General features: G+C 37.4%; 2 protein-coding genes and 1 pseudogene across 2 annotated transcripts; all 3 read right to left on the bottom strand.

The window, feature by feature from the left end:
• Positions 1–408: 408 nt before the first annotated feature.
• On the bottom strand, positions 409–4644 carry LOC122348965 (protein translocase subunit SecA-like). The gene is made up of 2 exons (XM_043244885.1): positions 4286–4644; positions 409–4101 (listed from the first exon to the last, which is right to left on the bottom strand). Exon 2 carries the CDS (start codon positions 4076–4078, stop codon positions 470–472), a length of 3609 nt encoding a protein of 1202 aa, XP_043100820.1. The 5' UTR covers positions 4079–4101; positions 4286–4644; the 3' UTR covers positions 409–469.
• Positions 4645–8353: 3709 nt separating this feature from the next.
• LOC122349450 lies at positions 8354–16548 on the bottom strand (annotated as a pseudogene).
• Positions 16549–18026: 1478 nt separating this feature from the next.
• On the bottom strand, positions 18027–21426 carry LOC122349023. Its single transcript, XM_043244945.1, has 8 exons — positions 21119–21426; positions 20938–20961; positions 20553–20802; positions 19653–19795; positions 19041–19323; positions 18812–18951; positions 18419–18481; positions 18027–18351 (listed from the first exon to the last, which is right to left on the bottom strand). Exons 1-7 carry the CDS (start codon positions 21159–21161, stop codon positions 18456–18458), a joined length of 909 nt encoding a protein of 302 aa, XP_043100880.1. The 5' UTR covers positions 21162–21426; the 3' UTR covers positions 18027–18351; positions 18419–18455.
• Positions 21427–22227: the final 801 nt, after the last annotated feature.

Below are 22227 nucleotides of genomic sequence, written 5' to 3'. Positions count from 1 at the left end.
AAAGCAATACACAACTCCAACATTTGGAGTGCTGCAGGATGCTGATTTCTAAGGTATTATGTCTAAAAATGGCATATTATCAAAGCTAATTTCTACAGCAAAGGTAAAAAAAAAGTGTGCAGTGCTGATTTACATTCATTTATATGTGCTTGTCTTCAAATAATATATAATGTATGAAACCATTTTCCCCTTTTACTTTATTTTTAAAAATGTGCTAAAATATGTACAGACATAGAACAAAAAAAGTTACATACATAATTTCTTACTAATTTGACTATAAATATGTTGTATTATCTTTCATAATTTACCTTTTTTAAATTAAATGATTTTGCAGAGTCACATTTGTAGTATTTTTGTATTGGCATGAAAAACTGTAAATGTAAAACTGTGTGTGTGTGTGTGTGTGTGTGTGTGTGTATGTGTATGTAAGTTTAACCACCACTGATATCTCATCAATTGAAGTGACATTTCAAGACTGTTTAAACATCTTTGAAAACAAGGCACTGAAAGTGCTCTCTGACATGATCTCCAAAGAGAAAATAGTATCAAGACCCAAAGACATGATGTGTTCAAATTCCATTAGCAGCTCTATCAGAACTCTTACTGGACTGAGAATAAGGTCCTCTAGCAGAGAGCCATCAGGCAGAAAGGAAGAAGCCCTTCTACTAGAAAGTCTTTCAGTCTGATTCGCATCTCCTCTGTTTTCAGTTCCCTTCATAAAGTGTTCTGCCCAAAATTTAGCAAATTTTTCAGGCAGGCTCATATCATCTCGACTGATTTCAGCTCTTGTCACAAAGTCATCGATCAGAAAAATTGCTAAAATTTCAGCCAGGTCAGTTTGTGTACTTACGGCACACTTCATCAAGCCTTCTGCCAGAAACACTGTATGTTTTTCTGTCAGTCTCACGTTTCCTCTTCTGCTTTCAACTCTTCTCAGCTTTATTACAGAGTCTTGAATGTTCATCTGGAGTAAATCTACAATCATACACTTCACTCGAAACTGTTTAGTCAGCAAATTTTTGCCATCCACATTTGCCTCTTGGCTTGATAATTTCACATTAGTCAGAATCGTTGCCAGATGTAACTTGTATGAATCTATTGCCTTATCAGCCTTTTCCAGGTCAGTCAATGCTCGAGTGATATAACCAGCGTCTTTCTTCATAATAGTGGCCAGTGCACGATTATAGAGAGGAATAATCTCTCCTGATGCACCATCCTCCAAAGCTTTGGTGAACATCTTGATGCTCTCAGTAAAGCGTCCCTTTTCACGGAGATTGTTTCCAGACCTGATGTAGTAGTAGACCATGGAGGATGGGGACTGTTTCCTTAAAAGTTTCTGCTTTGCACTCGATAAGTCTACCTTCAGCTGTTCCTTCAACAGGTCAATGTGTTTTTCCTCACTGAGGTTCATCAGGCGCCAAAGACCCCAACACTCATGAAGAGAGGACACTATTACATCAAGCTGGTCTGAGAAAACAGCATCTTCATAAACGCCATCCAAAACGTCAAGGTAGACCGAAAAAAGCTTTTCCTCTTTCAAGATTTTTGGAATGTCTTTTTTAAGAAACCTTGACAGTCTGGCCTTCACCAGAATATTCCTGGCAGCTTTGGCCTTTTCCAGATTGTTTTCCGTGAATCGGATTGATTTAACAGTTAAGAGGCTTTTCAGAGCAGAGACCATTGCCTCATGAGTTTGAAAGCAGTTATTTTTCAGGTAGTTATTAACTGTTTCCTCAAAAAGACCCTCTGTGGATCCATGTGGCATCAGTATACTTTTCATAAGCTTTATCAATTTAGTTGTAAGACTGTTCAGACGACTCAGCGAACTAGTTAGAGATATTTCAGCCATCACTAGTTTAGTAGAGTCAGAGAAGTGACTGGCACACATAATGATTTGAGCGGATCCTGGACTCCCTTGACGAGCTGTTCGTCCGAAGGCTTGTTGTTCCACACGGACGTTCAGGGGTAAGAAGGTCTGCACCACAAACAGACCTCCTGCCTCATTTACACTTTCACAAACCTTTAGGTCTGTCCCTCGACCTGCTAGATTAGTTGCAATGATGACGTCTCCCGCTTGGACTGTTGAACCTGTTACGGTAGAGTTATCCATGTTATTATTCACATAGAGTTTTAGTTTGTCTTGTGATATGGTGCCTGCAAAGTTCGTGCGGAACATGTCTGCACGTTTGATTGTTTCACAGATGACGAGAGCTGCTCGTGGACCTCGATAGTCTGTGGATGACACTTGATCCCGAACAACATTACAGACGGTCCTGATCCACTCGTCTTCTTCAGGTATCACCAAACCCTCTAGCTCATAAAGTTTCCTTCGTCTAAATGAGGGAATCTTAAAGGTATCAATGCCATTGTAAAGCTCCTTCACCATATTAAGCTCTGTTTGGTCCCCCAAAGTTCCTGTGATACCATAGATCTTTGAGTATTTCTTGAATAGTCCGACATTAGACATGAAGTTTGTTATTAGAGTCATGTTTGAGAGTTTAGTTTGGTGTTTCATCTCCAGGAACTGCTGAAGTCCTTCCCCCCATCTCATGTTGTTTTGTACAACACCAGTGCATTTGTAATCGACAGGAACAACTCCGTCTCCATGAAAAATGTACTCATGCCCCAGAGTCATTGTTTTGGCCAGCAAAGCATTTTCAATCCAGGTGTGTATCTTTCCATTGATGAGGTCTTGAAGGCCTGGGATACATGGTTCATTTTGTTTCTTTGAATCAGGCTTTTTACACATCATTTTACCCAATGACTTAACTAGAATGTTTTTTTCATAGTACACTAAACGACATTTTCCATTCTCCAGGAGAAGGACGGATATTTCTTGTTTCATGTCTGTGCCTGTAGGACTGATCTCGTTGACTTTTTGTAAGTTTCCATCAGGCCCTTCCTGGTAAAGTTTAAAAGAATACTCAGAAAATTTTCTCACAAACATATTTAGAAATGCCTCTGTTTGGTCAACACTTGCATTATCTAGTTGTTTTGCTTCACCTACAGTCATCTGCACAAGATCCATGTTCTTATTTTCAGTAATGATTTCAGACAGAACCTGAGAGAACAGCTGAATTGGGCCTAAAGTCTCTCCAGTCTCTAAATGTTTCAGGTGGTTGATGACAAACCAAATTTCAGCCAGTAATTTATTCAAAGGTTCCATTAGAGGCATATTGCTATTTAAGTAGACCACTTCGAGACCTTTGTCCAGCATCAGTGAGTCCACCTCATCCACTATAACACACTGGAATGCTCTGTTAGGTCTCACGTTTCTTCTGTGAAAGCGCTGTCTCAGAAAATCCCCTGCAAAATGATCAGTCGTACCGTAGACCACCTGACATCCGTAGCACTTTCTCAGCTCGTCATCCTTTGATTTATTGGTGTTGACATCAACAGTGATATCCATTTCATTATAAAAGTTAAACCATTCTTCAACGTCTCTTTCAGCAAGTACGGGAGAACTGGAGATAATGTCTGGAGTTTTTCCCATCTTGACCTGATATGCAGCAAACATTGCCACGATACATGACTTTCCTTCTCCTGTTAAAACCTGAACCAGTCGACTCGATTCAGAAAGAGCCAGAATGCACCAGCTCACCATCTGAGTCACTCGCGGTTTATAGTTCATTGTCTTTTCTACAGCTTTGCAGAGATTAAACAAAGTCTGCTTTATTCCTCGTAGATGTGGTGCTGTAGAAGCTGATAGACAATCATTCACAGAGGACACAATGTCTGTCACTCGTTTCATCATCTCTTTATCAATATCTGCTTGTTCACAGATTTCCTCCACAATCTCATTTAGTGTTTTCTCGTTAATGTTTTTGCTTTTTTCAATAATTTTGGCCTCAACATGACCCACAGTTTTACGGTCATTCAACGACAAATCCAATGCTCTGATTTTGTGAATCTCCACCTGATGAAGATTTTTAATCATCCACGTGTGAAAATCACCATTGCAGTCTTTAAATTCTTTCACAAGGGCATCAAACAGTTTAACAACATCATCTTTTCCCCACTCTCCGTTCTTAAGCAGTGAAAGCAGTCGTGATGACAGCAGGTTTTCTGACGATTCCATTTTAAAAACTCTAGAAATTCAGTCTTGACATTTTCCATGATGCCAAAGGTAAAAAAAAAAACAACAACTTCAGTTTAACAAGCATAAACCGACAAACTGATATAGTTCATTAAAAAATAAATAATACTTTATTTGACATAATTTAAAAAGTTCTTGTTTTAAAAGTGTATTTTTTGTTTCTCTGAGCAACATGTTTAGAATACTTACATGGCCAGCATTCGAGATCATGTATTTGTGGAGTTGTTACAGCACAGCTCTTCTACGGTCATCTATGAAGAGTCTCTTTATATCACTTTGAGAAGATGACGTCTCATGTTTGGGAATTTCCATTATGAACTGTGCCCAACTTTCCAGGTGATTTAAAAGATTAGGAAGTGTGTGCTATTAACTATTTACATAAGGAGAAGATGAACTGTAAAATTGATTTCAGATTTGGGGTAAAAAGACTGATTTGTGCGTTAATTCAACATTTAAACATTTGTTACATTTTAACGAATTTTAGCAACAGCACGAAAGTCTGTGATCAGTAAACTATTTGGTTATTGTTTCAGTTGTGTCTTGCAGCGCAGTATTTCACTATCGATTGTGCTGGAAAGTACCGAGCTGGTGATTGCTTGTGTTTATAGAGGTGTGGTGAGATTTGTGTTTATTCATAGAGAGCAGAGACAGTCTGGCACGACTGCTACGCAGCTTTCTTTTTCATCCGTTTTTGTTTTGGTTGTTGTTGTTTTTTATTTTGATATGCACCTATTAGCAAATACTGTATGCCATAAAATGATTTTAGGCTTGTAACAGTAGTTATGATCTTAATCATAAACATTGTTTATTAGCGGCTTAAACCAAACAGTTACTCCCTTTAAAGCTTTAATAAGGAAAGGCTTTTTATTTAGTTGTGAATTATTGTTGTTGTGGTTTTCTTCTTCTGTAGACATGTATAAAATATTTACTGACCTGAATTCAAACCTAAGAAACCCAAAAACAGCTTTGAAGGTGAAAGAGGAATAATATAAAAGCCTGAATCATGAAGTGGAAAGCAAATGGCAGTCTACTCAAACAGATTGGTTATTATATACCAACAGCTAAATAAACATTTATGACCTTAATATATATTGATCTTTTTTCAGCGATCATGTTAAAAACGCACCTTAAAACATATATTTTTCTTTTTGGTTTGATTTATGCCATGGATTACAACACATGTAGCTAGTTTTTATTATTATTATCATCATGATTTATATACATATATATATATATATATATATATATATATATATATATATATATATATATATATATATATATAATATATATATTATGTATACATATATGCATGTTTATTTATGTAAATAAACTTATTAATTAACTAAATAATAAACAAATTAAGTCATCTGATCAGCATTACTTGTTTATAATCATGCAGCTGCATTTAGTTTCACTTTTATTACGTCACGTGATCTATAAGAATCAGATCACAGATTAGTATTTCTGGATTCTTTTTTCATAAGGCTGGCTACTTTTTAAACTTCTTGAGTAACATAAAAAGTGTATTTTTATTGAATTAAATCAGCTAGTGTTCGCTGTATTTGAGAGATTCTAATGGTGTTTAATGGCATGGAAGTAGTCTTAACTAAATAAACTGCTAGAGGTCTAGCATTAGAAATCTACTGCCTGGTTTCATTTATTTCTAACGTCTGTTTGCCTTGATATTCACTTTTATTTAAAGAAAAAAAGCTGGTTTGAGTGATGATGTAAACACATTTCATCCAAGTTATCTTGGAGAAGATAAAGTGTGTTGTTAAATGAAAGAGATTAAAACAGTTGATTATTTCCATAAATCCATTGAACAGCGTTACTTTTTTTTACTGTTCTTCTTCCTGTAAAGTCTCACAGCTGCCACAGAAAAGCCCTAATCAGTCCAACAGTCCTGCAAGCTTCAAGGTTTTCAGTTTTCAGAATGACACTTTTGAAAATTATTCTAAAACCACTGAAGCTTCAAACATTTTCTTTTCATTTTCAGAGCTTTTGGATGTCAAACTTTTTCAGGACGTTACTCTTGGACTCACCATTGACTCGTTGTGTTCTCGTGGAGTGACGTACAAAATTCATACATGTTTTGATCTCATCAGTCCTAACAACTTGTTTGCTGTCAGCATTCTGCTAAACAGGAAGTTAGCTTTTTAGGGTTTTGTGAAAAACACATGCTGTGGAACTGAATATACTTGTCCGAGTTTTTTCATCTATTTGACACTAAACTTAGTCAACATGATCTCAAGACATTGGAGATACTTAATTGCAGGTTTTGGTATCTTCAACAGTTTGTCTGTGGTGAGGAAACACATTTATAGCAAGAAACAGTGTCTCTTCCATGGTTTGGTGGTTCACTTTCCACTGTTTTTTTTGTGTGTTTTTTAAAAAATAAACAGCACAATCATAAAAGATTAATCCATACACAAAATAAACAGACCATAGCGATTACTTTGTAAGTACATTTTTGTTAAAGCTTGAGCTATAACAGTTAACAAAAAATATAAGAGACACTGAATAGAATCGATGCCTGTTACTTGGACAAACAAATAGAGTTTAACACCGTTATATATATGTGCTACAAATATGTAACACAAGAGGAGACCGGTGGTAAAAAACACATTTCTGAAGGATGGTGTCATGAACAGCGCCTCTGTGGCTCTCTCCTATGCCCTAGTACTAGCCCTACTTTCCCAATATGCCCCATATCTAGGACTGATTACCTTCCCAGGTGTTTCTCCTTACACCGGCTATATAAGTAGTATGATCATATTAGCCCGGTTCTGTCAACACTGCACTGGCTCCCTATCAAACATCAGATAGATTTTAAAATCTTATTAATTACCTATAAAGCCCTGAATGGTTTAGCTCCTCAATACTTGAGCGAGCTCTTATCACATTATAGTCCTGCACGTCCGCTGCGTTCTCAAAACTCTGGCCATTTGATAATACCTAGAATATCAAAATCAACTGCGGGCGGCAGATCATTTTCCTATCTAGCACCTAAACACTGGAACAATCTCCCTAACTCTGTTCAGGAGGCAGACACACTCTGCCAGTTTAAATCTAGATTAAAGACACATCTTTTTAATTTAGCCTACACATAACACATCAACACACCTTTTATTATTCAAATCCGTTAAAGGATTTTTAGGCTGCATTACTTAGATTTGCTGGAACCGGGAACACTACTCCTACAATACGATGTACTTGTGACATCGTACAAAGAATGGCATCTACGCTAATATTAGTCCTGTTTCTTTCTCAATCTGTTTTCACAGTTTGTATCCAGACTAGATGGTGGATCAGCACCCAGAGATTATGTTCATCAGAGACCAGAACACCTAGATGTGCCCCGTCGACAGATCACCAGATCCTGATGCACACACACACACACACACACACACTAAGTCATTTACACTACCTGACACAGCTGCGTTTAAAATTGAACTGGAAGTTAAGTGCTGGGCGTCCGGACAGAGGAGAACTGACCCCAACTGAGTCTGGTTTCTCCCAAGGTTTTTTTTTCTCCATTCTGTATGGATGGGGTTTTGGTTCCTCTGGCTTGCTTTGTTGGGGACACTTAACTTCTAGTGATTATCGTTGAATTGATTACAGAGACCGTCTCTGCATTTAATAAGAAATTGGTCACTCTCGTCATTATACATCTCTGTCATTATACTGTACAGTGCTTTGATGCAACCTGTGTTGTTAAAAGCGCTATATAAATAAAAATGATTGATTGATTGATTGATAAGCTGTGCCCTCAGTGAGAAGTTCTGCTCTTTGCTCAAATCAAGCCCAGCGTGAGCGCCAATGCGACCTCTACTTGTCTGTCGCTGTCTGACATGTTTGATTGCAAGCCCGCCAAGTGTAAGGGTTTTCTGTTGCAATGATCCCATTTTTTCATCCAACCCTACAGATGCTAGCAAGTTGGCTTTTGTGTGCTCGCTGTTGACGTGGAGAACGCTGGATTGGACTACCCCCATGTGGGAGGGCAGAAGAATAACCTTCCCTTCCTACTCTGATTTCCTGAGTCAGTTTAGAGCCGGTTGGAGGGAAGGAGCCCGGCGAAATGCTTACAGACTTAGCAGTCTGACACTTTAGAAAGTTACACGAGGTGTACCTTTTCTATATATTTTATTGTTGTTATATACTAATGCCTTCGCTATAGCTGAAAATGTAATGTAATATAGTAAAATAAAATTTAATCTATACTTTTAATTGACACTGCCTTTATTGTGAAGTGCTTGCACATTATACAATACAAATAGCTTTAAAGCAGCAATAATCAGTAAGTACATTTTTACATACAACTTTATGATCACTACTAAAAAATGGAGAAAATTCCCGCATGTACAGTAGCCTAAATAAAGAACATAAAATTTGATGTGAAGAGAGCCATCATCATCTCTTTCTTCACGTCAGAAGTCCCTCTTTACACCAAGGCCGACTGAAGCTGAAATGAGGTGAGTTCTCTTAAAACTGCTATTAATTTGATGTGATTTAATACTTCTGTATGTCTGTCTCTCTCACCTCTGACTGGAGCTGGAGGTTCAGACTGATTCAAACTGCAGGTTCATCTTCACAAGAGACTTCTTCGAAAAACAGATCTAAGAGGCACGAGAGTGAACACGCACAGAAGAGGAAAGCAAATGCTACATGCAAATAATACAAATTAATAAAATTAATTGAATCTACAATATCCACAGCAGATTAAACCGATGCAATGAGAGGCTGCGTGGTGATACTCAAAAATCACAATGTATGACATTAAATACGGGTTTGCCTGCGATAGTCAGACACGTGTTTTATGCAGTAAATTTTTTTTAAAGCTGAAAGCATGCAATTGTTGAAGTTTTAAATATATCCACATTTCAACCACTGTGAAGCAGTTATTATTTTTACTACAACACTTTTCCTAAAACACCCGTTTGATCATACCTTCTCCATAGACCTCCACGTTACACAGAATAAGAGTCTTTAAATCTCCAGGAATGAACAGATTGACGTATCGACCCTGCATATCGTTACATGTGAAGGTGGAGGAAGCGCCAGCTGGAATACTAGGAATCACAGCACATCTAAAGAGAGATGGAGAAAACCTCACTCAGACTTCATATGTGTTTCAGGGGTTGTTTATGGATATGAAGTCACTGAAAGAGGATCTCACCTGGGGTTGTTGTTGCCGTCGTTCTCCAAAGAGTTTCCGATGTGAATCTCAGCTCCGTTTATTCGTTCTGGACAGCAGTCTAGTCTGTTTGTGACAACGACTCTATTAACTCTGTACACAGAGCCCAGATCAAGCCTCCACCATGGGTTAGTCTGAGTATCGGTTGAGGAACACGATGTCCATGGATAGAAGTCAATAGCTTGTCCGGCATAATTGAGACCTAACGTTGATGACTGTGTGGCGGTTCGTCCTGTTGCCAAATTACCTGTACGATGTCATGGAATGGTTTTAGTTAGCATTACTCACAGGCATACACTTTATTTATACTCTTGACAAAGACAAATAAAGTGTACCTGACTTACACAATGGCTTGTCATTTCTCTGCGTCTCTATGGCGCAACAGACGCGCGTTTTGTTTACTACATATACTGACATTTGCCGAGATATTAACATTTATTGTCTCACCAAATGAGGACGTGAACACACAAACATCTAGAGTCTCTTTATGAGAATTGTACCATTTAAGTGAAATTAGCCTCATTTCACACAAAGCAATTCAAAAATAAAAGTTAAAATAAAACTTTAACTTTAAAACACTGCCAGAATGAATGAATAAAGCATTTATAGCGCTTTATTGTGTATTGCTGTATAAAAGTATGTTGTGTATAAAAGCTTTTATTTCAAGCCAGTTAAGTTAATTCCTCTGGAAAGTGTTCAATGCAGGTTATTTAATAAGCTCTAAATTACCTAACATCACGTAGACTTCCACTTCACAGAGACTAAGATACTTTGAATCTCCAGGAATATTCACAGTAACATAGCGTCCCTGCATCCAATTACATGAGTAGCTGGAAGTAGCTCCCGCTGGAATAGAAGACACTACAGTACATCTGGACAGAGATGAAAGAGTGAGTTCCTGTGATTTTGCTGCTTATTACTTTCGGTTTTGAAGCATAGATGCTGGTCATGAGCTCGGGACCAAACCAGCATCTATGCTTCAAAACCTACCCTGTATAATTTTGAAAATTAATTATAAAATGGAAATAATTAAAGACTCATACAGCAAATGGTAAATTAAACAGAAGTGAGTAAAAGAATTCAAGAAAATTGTGTAATTTAGGTTTAGTGTGATGATTGACATTTTAACGATTGTCCAATTAGACGACGTTTAAATGGAGTCCCGCCCACCACGCTAGTTGCTGGATGGTGTTAGCGTTTTATTTTTCTCTTCGATGCTGGTAAGAGACATTTTTTTATTTTAAATATCGTCAGAGAGGATTGAAACAGAGGTTTTCGTATGTTTTGTTGTCTCTGAAATTGGTGAGTATGCGTTTTCCAGACTGCCGTAAACATGACTGAATGTGAACTGATATATTCAATGGAGAGAGAGCGAAAACGTGTTTAAATACTCAAACGCTAATGGCAAGCATGATGTGATGGTTAAAATGGTTATGTACTGTATATGAGTTCATGTATATGTTTATAATTGTTGATTATGACGAACGAGTGGGTTCTGTTTAAGCAACGTAATGAAAGTAGGATGAAAACGTGATGGTTAAATGTAAAACGGCACAATAAGTGCATGTATATATTGATGTGTAACTGAAAACAGTGAATTTAACGTGTTGTGAACTCACAACTACACGTTACGTATGGAGCTTTTGTCCTTCGTTGGAGTTACGTGTAGCTTTTCGAGCGGGATTAGCACTGAATCTTGTGAGAATTAACTTCCAACCATCACCTGAGGGAACAAGTAAGGGAGTTTGGGTTGTTTATGTCATAAAACGAACTGAACTTTTTTTGAGAGAGAGACTGAGTATTTTTCGTTTGCTCTGACGGATATATTTTTGTCATGCGGAACGATTGAACTGAATAATTTTTTCTGTGATTCTACAGATTTTTGGATTTCTGAACCGAATCTTTTGAGTCGGATCTTTTATTTTTTCACAGGAATTTCCTGGCCTGCCTTTTTTGAATTGAACTTTCCAACTGAATCTTTTGAAGTTCGTTCTGAACTGTTTATTTGCTCTGGTGTTTAACCCTAAGGAGTTACTTCTGGATTTAATTAAGTGAACTGCCAAAGTTATTAATCGTAAACATTGAATATCCTTTATGGTGATCTCAAAATTGTTGTATTGTAGGAAATTTGCATAGCCTAGAGGGTGCACCCTACTCAACAAATAGACGACCAAACCAGTCAGGTGAAATTTCAGTTAATTGCATTGGAATTGAAAATGTATGCAGTTGTGATCCGGTACTAATTTTATAAATCAACGATCTTTATAATCAATGAACCTCTACATCAGTGCTTCCCAGACCAGCCCGGTTTGGTAAGGTTCGTTGTATTGCACAGGTATTACAAGAAGGTGACTTATAAGGACATTACAGTCATTGAATCAGTGAGCTGTTGACTCTTTTGAATCATTCAGAGTGAATTCTGAACCAATTCAACACATTGATTATAAAGAATATGATGATTTAGTCGCAGCATAAAGCACTGCGCCTTTTGAGTTAACAGGCTCCTGTAGTTGGAGTTGCTTTATGGGAAAGATGTCGTCGCTACTTTTGCTAGCGAAAATGAACCCCATGTTTGAGTCTGCAATCTCTTTCCTTTACTTTCTGTTTTTAAGTTTCACTTTTGCTTTCCTTATACCTAATGTTAGTCCATCTTCTGCGCAGTGCCACTGTCAGTATGTCATTAAAGCATGCTCTCTTCACCGGATTCATATTGCGTTAATAGATTATAGCAGAAAAAACATTTATAGCCCCGCACATGTTGTTAGCTTAAGACGTCTCAGCAGTTCTGTGAATAGGTTTTAAGCAAAAACTCAGCTAAAAACTTTGTGTTATTTAGGAGAACTCTTAGGAGTGGTAAGGTTTGGCATTTAGAGGTGTTCAGGAAATCAACAGTTGTCTGTGATTGGCTGTACTGTATAGCTCAGCGCTAAAAAATGTTTACCAAATCTGTTTCGCCAATATCCTGTTATTACCGTTTTAACTGAAAGTGCTTTTGACTGCATGAGAAAATGAAGTGGCATAAGAGTATGAGAAATTTCCAGTCTGTTCACTGGAGGTGAACTGCCTGTGGGACATGAGCTGCCATCATCAACCTGACCATTTGGGTAGGTAAACCAGTGTTTCATCCATTGATCATTGCCACAGCACGCACACACAAACACACACACACACACACACAGTGTTTATATAAAGGTACCAACTCCCAGAATCTGTATATAAGAATATAGAGACTCACATTTGGTTTGTGGAAAGATCTGAAGAACTTCTTCCAATCCTGATCTCCGCCCGTTTATCCTCTCTGCACAGCAGTCGGGTCTGTTAGTGATGGTCACTCTGCTCACTCTGTACGTCTTCTTCAGGTCCAGCCTCCACCACGGGTTACTCTGTAACTGTGTATGAGTGCAGGTGGAGCTCGACCCATCCAGAGCTTTTCTGGCACTCCAGTTATTCGGGGCCGTTGTGGACTGAGCGGCTGTGCCCCATTTTGCTACGCTCACTGGAATACGTTCATGAGTCAACCTTGTTTACATTTCAATTTTTTTTTTTATTCTGTATAGCCCTGTTCGGTTTTTTAGGTTTAAAAAGGTTTTAATCATGCATCTGAAAATATTTCACTAACAAAAACCATACAAAATCTCACCTTCTTCGTATGCCTCTGTCTGAACTGAGAAAAACCTTGAAATGAGAAACACAGAATGATGCTTAGTATTTTAAATAAATCAATTCTTCTTATGAGCATAAGCCCATATTTCATTGGATTTATGCTTTAACAATATTTTCTATGTGGTTAAAATTGAGTGTAATCTCTAAAACGAAGAGTTTTTTTATATAATTTAGCTTGTAAAATTAAGGCTATTTAGATCTGTACCAAAACCCAACACATTTAGTTATAATGTAGGGTCTTCTGTGTTTCTCTGTCTGAAAGATGAAGCTGAAAACAGACTGTTGGTCAGTAAGGTGTGAGACGTACTGGTGTGATGAACTTACCCACTAAAAACAGCAGACTCTTGTAGAAAACTGTCATGTTCATTCCAAGAGACGTGTGATTCCTTCTGCGGTTGTTTGAGGAGTTTTGAATGAAAGTTGTTCCTGGAAGAAATATCAGTTCATGTTTCATCAGAGTCTCCTCCTACATGTCTGGAGCTAGAAAACAAATTGTACACACACACACACACACACACACACACACACACACAAAAGTATTTCCTTAAACATTTTAGCAGCCAAACAAGATAAAGTAATATTTGTAACTTCAGTTTAGTGATGGTCAAAATGGCAACGCTATTAAAATTGCTCGTCGTATATTGAGGAAAATGTACTCTTAAGGTTTGTATTCATGTGTTTTTTTTTAAATTCGGTAAATCAAATGAAGCGACTGAATTTTAGAATTTCAGAATTTTTTTAAAAATACATCTGAAATACAAAATGCCATTTGCACTTGCATCTACGTCACTTGTTTTAGTTTTTCTTATTCATGGTTTTCCACGTTTGCTTAAAACGTGCTCCAAAAACCGTGAATGTAAATGTTCCCACATTGTTTCTTAAGACGAGCAAGAAAGTCTGTTACTGCAACCGAGTCGTCATTATGCCCACCGAATGAATAGAAAAGAAGGAAAGTAAAACACAACGCAAATGTTTGGTTGCCCGCTTGAAGGAAAACACACACACACAGACAGTCTGCGATTTGATGATCCTACATTCCCCCTCTTAATCATATGAAACCATTTTGATTACAATACTAATCTAAATTATGTGTCTCACTCAAATGTTAAAAAACATAATCCTTATCCTCATTTTCTTTGCCACTTCATATTTCACATGCTTTTACCTTTTCTTACTTTTTCAACACTTTTCATCTTTGGCATCTCTTGGTGTCTTGGCATCCCAGCAGTGTTTCGGTGCCCTAGTATTTAAGTTGTCTGACAAGATTATCAGTTTGAAACAGTTTGAAATTGCAAAATATTGGCAAAAATTCCAAATTCAAATCAAATAGTGGAAATAGATCAATTGATAATGAGATTTGTATGCACCTTTGAGAAAGAATCCCTGAAGGTTCAACCAAAAGATGAATTTACGTTGGATTTTGGTCACCCGCTGTCGCAACCAAAATATAACCAAATATCAATGTCATGTGACTTTGTGTGCCTGCTGGGTAAGTGCACACACACACACACACACACACACCTCAGCAAGATCACTAATAGCAACATCTGACTTTCAGCCAAGACTGGGCTGATAAGCTGATATTATGAGCAAAAATAATAGAAGCACATCGTGCAATACCTTTCCTGTCATGTTTGCCAATATGACTCCAGAGTGGGATTAACTTTTTCAAATGGAGATTCTCATTGTGGTACTATGGAAATCCAATGAAGCTCACAGACTTTCTGAAATAACTGACCATTTAAGTGTAGTAGTGTGTAACATTCCACACACTTTAGGAAAAAAGGTACAAAAGCTATAACTGGGGCAGTACCTTTTCAAAAGGGTTCGTTTCGGCATCTTAAAGGTACATATTATTACTAAAAGTGTGCCTTTTGAACTTTTATTGCTGAGAGTGCATCTGGGAATGTTCTTTAAATATTTGGCAACTATATTCAAAACAGCATTTCATGAAAACCTCTAAAATTTGACATTACATGTTCATAAACGTCTTCCACATTCCCTAAAATTGCCCATATTGTTTAAAAAATTAACATTTCCTCCTTTTCTGGTCACTCAGATACACAATGTTTGGAGTCTAATGTAGAATCAGTCAAATCCACAGATTTGCATCTTGGCTTTGTCTGTGAGCTGAAACCACTCTGTGCCAGCCTTCTTCAGAGTCCTGCACAACGCCAAAGGCATCACGTAAATCTGTGTTGATGTCAGCTGTTTTTCCATTTCCCAACTCGCATTTAGAGTAACCAAATTAACTGAGAGCACAACTTTTAATCTGTAGCTACTGCTTGACCTGCTTTGCATTTCCTGTTTTTTTGCAAAAGATGAACAGCACAGAAAATCAATTAAGAACAAATTGTCTAAATGTTTTCCACTCTTAGAAACAAAGCGTCATTTAGCTCTGTACCATCTTGACCATCTGGGATTACTTCAGATAAAAAGAACTAAAATTTCACAAAAATTATGTTTGGACATTTTAATATAGTGCCACTTGTCACACGTCCTGCTACTCAATACACAATAGTGCAGTGCAAAAGACATTTATAGAATGTTGACACTGAATTGTTAAATTCGGAAACTGTATAAACAAGGCAAAAGCCTTGAGTCATAGTGTGGATTGTGGTGAATGATGCCCCATAATCAAAGTTATTCTGACTTTTCCATTTTTGGGATCATGTAACCAATGCAAAATCTCTACGGCTGTATCAGATATTAGTGAAAATGCTACCTATGTCCTAGAAATCGTCTGGGGTTATGTATGTAACCATGGTTCCTCGTAAAGGGAACGAGACACTGCGTCATCTAGGGGTCACTATGGGGAGCGTCTTCAGCCTGACTGGTGTCTAAAGCATACACCTAAATATGGTGACCGCCTATGATGTCGTTATTTGGCGCCTACACAATAGAAAAGGGTGCCGAGCAAACACATCATCCACGTCATACTAGAGGACGCAGTGTCTCGTTCCCTTCTCATGTACATAGGGCTCTGGTTCAAGAATGATGGATCTCAATCCATTGGTAAACACCTTAAGGCAAAATGTGAGTAGCCTGTCCTTGCTGGGACAGGATTATGAAGCAAAACACCTCGCCAGGACATCGGGAGCACATCATGAAGTCTTATAACTTGAACAGGGCTCAACCAATGAGGCTGCAGCATTACGGTATGGACCTGATTGGGTAAGGAATTAAGGGGTTAGGAAGATAAGAGCAGATGTTAATACTCTCAGAGGGAGATGAGTAGACTCAGGTCTTACTCTGGCCTGGACGAGAGCGCCGCCTCTGATACTTAGGTCGAGATATGCCAGTATTGCATCCCCTCAATATTGCCATAACTAGTATGCTGATACATACGAATGCGGGATGAGACATGAAGAAATGGAAGGCTCACTTGGTCTGGAGGACCTCGGTCAGAAAGATAACATTCATCAAAGCAGCCCTTAGGGCATTACTTTCTTGGTCTGCTTCCACGGCAAGTCAAGCCTCGTGTGGCATAACCTCCAGCAACTCAGGAGGACTTAACTTCATCATCCTCATCTGACATCTCCTGCTCTCCCTGGCTTGAAGCCAGTAGAGCACTAGCTCTCAGACGATTCATTGTTATCAAACAGCTCACTAGCAAAATAGTCTAATACTCAAAACCTGCTAAAACGTACCTAAAACGGCAATAACAGTCTTCTATCAGCCAAGAAATTGATTGAGGGAAAAAAAGCCAGTGGCAGGGGACAAAGTGATGATGATAAAACAGTAGCGAAGTTTATTGAATAGTTTTAGTTGTGTGTGTGTTTCAGTGCTCAGACTTCGTCTGACCAGCATAAAAAGTGTTAAATAAAATGTCAGTGATTAATAAAATAATAGTGATTATTAAAAGTTTATTTGTTTTAAACAATAAACTGCTTAAATTATAATGAATGAATGAATGAATGAAGAATACATAAATGAATATAAAATAAATGCACAATACGCATGTATGGTTGTTCACTTGAAGCAAAAACACACACAGGCTGCATTCGAGGATCTTCAGATCCTCCAGCATTTTTCTTGTCCCCTATGCACTTGGTTGTGCACTTCATTTGACTGGGTTTATTTTGCCTATGTAAATAACGTTGATGTCCTTTTTTGTGGAAAGAAGCTCAGAAAATGTCAGTTGATGGAGATAAATGAAATGTTTCATTCAATGTATTGCTTCATAATTATGAAATGTGCTATGGGTTTCTGAGCATGATTTCTATGCATTTTTATTTTTCAAATCGAACACTTCTGCATCCTTTTTTTTAAATACAAGAATCTGTTTTAAAAAATCACCTTTAAGGTAATTTGAATATTTATGTGAAGCAGTTTATATCAGCCGATTTGGTTTAAACAACCTGTTAATGTTGTGTCTCTGTAATTTGAGTGTTATAAATCGACTGAAAAATACCATACAGCACTATTATTAGTATGGTTCCCTATCTGTCAGTCACTATAGCTGTGTCCCAATTCACAGACCCAGACTTCTTAGCAGGGCTGGCCTGAGCCTATATGGTGCCCTAAGCAAAATTGTATTCCCTCAGCGCAGCTAATATGACTGGTTATTGTCAAAGCAAGGTTATTCATACAAATCTAACACACTCATGACCAGAAGAGCTGCTCTTTCTCAGAAGATGGAGCTATTGCTACGGGCAAATGATGCAATCAAGCCTTTCCCTCCAGCCAGAATGAAGCAGGTGTTTTATAGCCATTACTTCGGCCTTCCTCTAGAAGTCTTGTCCCTTCACAAGCATTCATTTAAGATGTTGACCCAAAAGTGCATCCTCAGATTGGTTTACATCGGTTGACCTGAAGGATACATACATCACATGATTTTGTTACAACGCATATTCCTTCTATAATTCATGATTGAGTCGGTTTAGTAGTTGCCAGCCGTCTATTTTGTGAGTTCATTTAAAGTAAGGACTTTTGTTTGTGAAAGAAATGGCAAATTTGTCAGATGTCGCCACCATAAGATTTTGGGTTCCAATGATATATAAAACTGCTTAAATGTGAGTCTTAAACAAAAACATTTTATAAACAATAACACGCTCACAATTAGTTGTGTTTGTTTTAATACAGCAATTCATTAAAGTACAGAATAAAACATGTTGAATGATCATATATTTAACAGTTTACCATGTGACATTTTATCATTAATAAATTAAACTTGTTAAACTTGTTTTCCATAGAAATTAGTTTAAAGTAACAAGGAAAGGTTCACTTTTGACATGCAACTTTGTGACCAACATTAAGAAATGGAGAAATGTCCAGCATGTGCAGTAAATAAAGAGCAAAGCTGATTTGAAGATAGTTTAGGTTCAGCCATCATCATCATCATCATCATCATCTCTCTCTTCTCGTCAGAAAAGCCTCTTTCCACCAGAACGGACTGAAAGTGAATGAGCAGATCTCAGTGTGACGTGATGTTCATACTTCTGCATGTCTGTCTCTCTCACCTGTGACTGGAGCTGGAGTTTCAGACGGACTCAGACTTCAAGTTCCCTCTTCACAAGTGTCGTCTTGGGGGAAAAAAAGGATGTAAAAGGGGACATGAGTGTGAACATATATAGAAGAGAAAAGAAATGCAAAAAGTAATATGCATAGAGTCTACATTATCTACAGCAGATTAAACAGAGGCAGAGAGAGGCTGTGCAGTGTTCCTCTAAGGAAAAGAAAATCTAGAAGGCATTAAACACAGGTTTACCTGCAACAGTCAAACACAGATGTGTTTTAAGAAGTGATACTGAAAGCTGAGAGCATGCAAGTGTTTAAGAACTGTTTCAGATGTTCAGAAAGCATAAATATCCTATTTTAATTAAAGCACTAAAATCTTCTTTGTTTGATCACACCTTCTTCATAGACCTCAATGTTACACAGATTAAGAATCTTTGAATCTCCAGGAATGAACAGATTTACATATCGTCCAGCCTTATTACTACATGTGAAGGTGGAGGAAGCGCCAGCTGGAATACTAGAAATCACAGCACATCTAAAGAGAGATGGAGAAAACCTCATTCAGACTTCATGTGTGTTTCAGGGGTTGTTTATGGATATGAAGTCACTGAAAGAGGATCTCACATGGGATTGTTGTTGCCGTCGTTCTCCAAGGAGTTTCCGATGTGAATCTCAGCTCCGTTTATTCGTTCTGGACAGCAGTCTATTCTGTTTGTGACGACGACTCTATTAACTCTGTACACAGAGCCCAGATCAAGCCTCCACCATGGGTTAGTCTGAATATCGGTTGAGGAACATGTTGACCACGGCTGCATGAAATCTGGATTTGAATCAATGGCTCGATCAGCAGTCCAGAGGCCAGGATAGGTTGATGACTGTGTGACGGTTCTTCCTGTTGCCAAATTGTCTGGAAGATGTCATAGTGTCAAGAAAGAGTTTTAGTCAATTTAATTGATGAACTTTGAATGTTGTTGAGGAAGCTTCTTAGGAATGCATCATATCTGCCTGAAATCATTTTTAAGAAATGTTTTCATTTGACGGCTGTTTGATGTTCCTCAGCAGTGGTGTTATGTGACACATGGTGTGAGGTACCTACCAGAGCTTAAATAGTCCCAGTATAAACCCTTATTATATGTGTGCCATAAAAACACTGTTTGGAAAATGGATCGATGGTGTACTAGCTTATTACTAGCTTATTTTGTTATGAACTGTGTCTTTTAAGTAGCTCTGAATTACCTATAATCCCGTAGACTCCCACTTCACAGAGAGTAAGATACTTTGAATCTCCAGGAATATTCACAGTAACATAGCGTCCCTTCATCCAATTACACAAGTAGCTGGAAGTAGCTCCCACTGGAATAGAAGAAACTACAGCACATCTGGAGAAAGATGAAAGAGTGAGTTCCAGTGATTTTTGTTGCTCATTATTACTATGAGTCTTCATACAAATGTTCTTCTCCTATCCCTGTTGATGGCTTTGAATACACCAGACATCCTAGTTTTCCTGATCTACTGTGGAGTAAAGAATAGAGCTGCACAATGATTGTCATTCGCATCTTGTCAGTAAAGGCAGTTCTGCGATGTCCATTGCAGATGGAGCCTAGATCAATGACTAGCTACACAATATCGCATTCATACTCAGGTGAAACGCATTTGATTGTGTAGCTTGTCAGTGTATGTGCTTTATTAATGCCATTTATATTTTTTGCATATGCACTGTACAGCACTAGTAAACTACGTGTTGACTGTAAATTATACATTTGTTATATTTACTTCGAAAAACTGTACAATAACATAATTTTACTTTAAAATTTCAGTATGTCTGGTTAAATGTTTTACAGTTTTTCCTTGAACATGAACTTACTGTTAATATATATATATTTTTTGTTTTTACAGTTAAAAGTACACTTACTTTTTACAGTATGAATTCAGGAACAAATGACTTATGACTAATCTTTGAAATGAATTGTTCAAAAAATGACCAGTGAGAACAATTAATTAGAAGAAGACAATCCCATCACTGAACTGAATACATACTGTAGTCTAAACACATGCACACACACACACACACACACACACACACAGACACTTTTGTATGAAGTTACCAGTTGGCCAGAATATACCAGAGAGACTCACACCGGGTTGTTAAAAAGATCTGATCCGACCCGAATCTCCGCCCCGTTTATCCTCTCTGCACAGCAGTCGGGTCTGTTAGTGATGGTCACTCTGTACACTCTGTACGTCGTCTTCAGGTCCAGCCTCCACCACGGGTTACTCTGTAACTCTGTATGAGTGCAGGTGGAGTTCAACCCATCCAGAGCGTTCGTGGCATACCAGGCAATATGCGTTGTGGACTGATCGGCTGTGCCCTGTGTCGCTATGTTCACTGGAATACATTCAAGGGAAAACCTTTGTTTTTTACAATTATTTATAGCTAAGTTAATGGGTTTTCAGCATGTGAAAATATTTCACAGCAGCACGAACTAAAAGATAAAATAGTGTTTAATTCTCAAAATCTCACCTTCTCCTCCTGTCTTTGTCCAAACTGAGAAAAAAACGTGAAATGAGAAACACAGAATGATGCTCACGATTTTGGCGTCTTAAGCCTATTTTGTTGGATTAATTCTTTAAAAATATATTCTGTATTTCTATATAGTGTTTTTCTGTCTGAATGATATGTAAGATATGTATGTTTTACTTACCCAGCAGAAACAGCAGACTCTTGTAGAAAACTCTCATCTTCATGTCAAGCGATTTTTGTGATTCTTTCTGCTGTTGTTTGAGAAGGTTTGAATGAATGCTGTTCCTGGTTTAAATATATTGGTTTGAGTTACAACAGAGTCACATGATCCTAGTTTTCCTCCCACTTTTCTTTCTGACTGGACCTGAAAAAAAAACCAGTAGTAAAAAAGTACCAATTAAAATAATGGGTTTCTATTTTAATATACTTAATATAATGTATATGTGTGAGGCTAAGCTAAATTCCCATCAGTCATTACTCCAGCCTCGCTGAATAAAAGTTTCCATTCTTTCAGATTAAAAAAATTATAAAAATGTGCTTGCTCCAAACTTTTGAATGACAGCGTATATTGTTAAAAAGCATTTCTATTTAAAATAAATGCACTTCTTTTGAACGTGTTATTCAATAACACACACACACAAATATAAATAGGGTTTCTGTGACTTTCCATAAAATCTTATTACTTTTTTACTAACCCTAACTTTTATTTTATATCCCCTAACCCTCAAAAAATAAATCTAAATATATTTAGCAACAAAACAAGTGAACAAATTTGTATTAAAGTTATTTGTAGCTCAAGTTTAGATATTAATGGTATCAAAATAATTGCTATTAAAAGTGTAAATTATCTCTTCCGCATACACTTTATCTAAAGCAAGTCAAAGAACAAATTTCACGTTGACATGCTTACACTGATTGTTAGGTGTTGACCAAAATTCACCAAAACTTTTTTGTCAGCAATGCTGAAGGAAAATGAACCTGTACTCCATTACTGTTTGCATTCATAAAATAATGATAATAAAGGTGCCACTGAAGTGATTTACTGTGAATGTCAGTTTTCCCATCTTAATTTTAAATGTGTGTTTTCTCTCCCATCTTACAGACTTCTCAATATATAGCACAAATTTGCATTTTGTTTCTTTATGCCTGTCAGAGCTACTTGAAAGGAGTTTATATAGCAATGCAGTAAACCTTTGGCACTCTATATCACTTTTATCTACACTTCTGATGTTCCTTTCTTGGAATGTCACTTGTTTTTCTTATTCACAACGACTTGTCCTCAAGTCATTT

The sequence above is a fragment of the Puntigrus tetrazona genome, chromosome 7 (genome assembly GCF_018831695.1).
Source record: "Puntigrus tetrazona isolate hp1 chromosome 7, ASM1883169v1, whole genome shotgun sequence".
Classification (NCBI taxonomy): Eukaryota; Metazoa; Chordata; class Actinopteri; order Cypriniformes; family Cyprinidae; genus Puntigrus; species Puntigrus tetrazona.
Note: the sequence above shows the minus strand (reverse complement) of the source record. Positions and strands in the feature narration are given on the sequence as shown.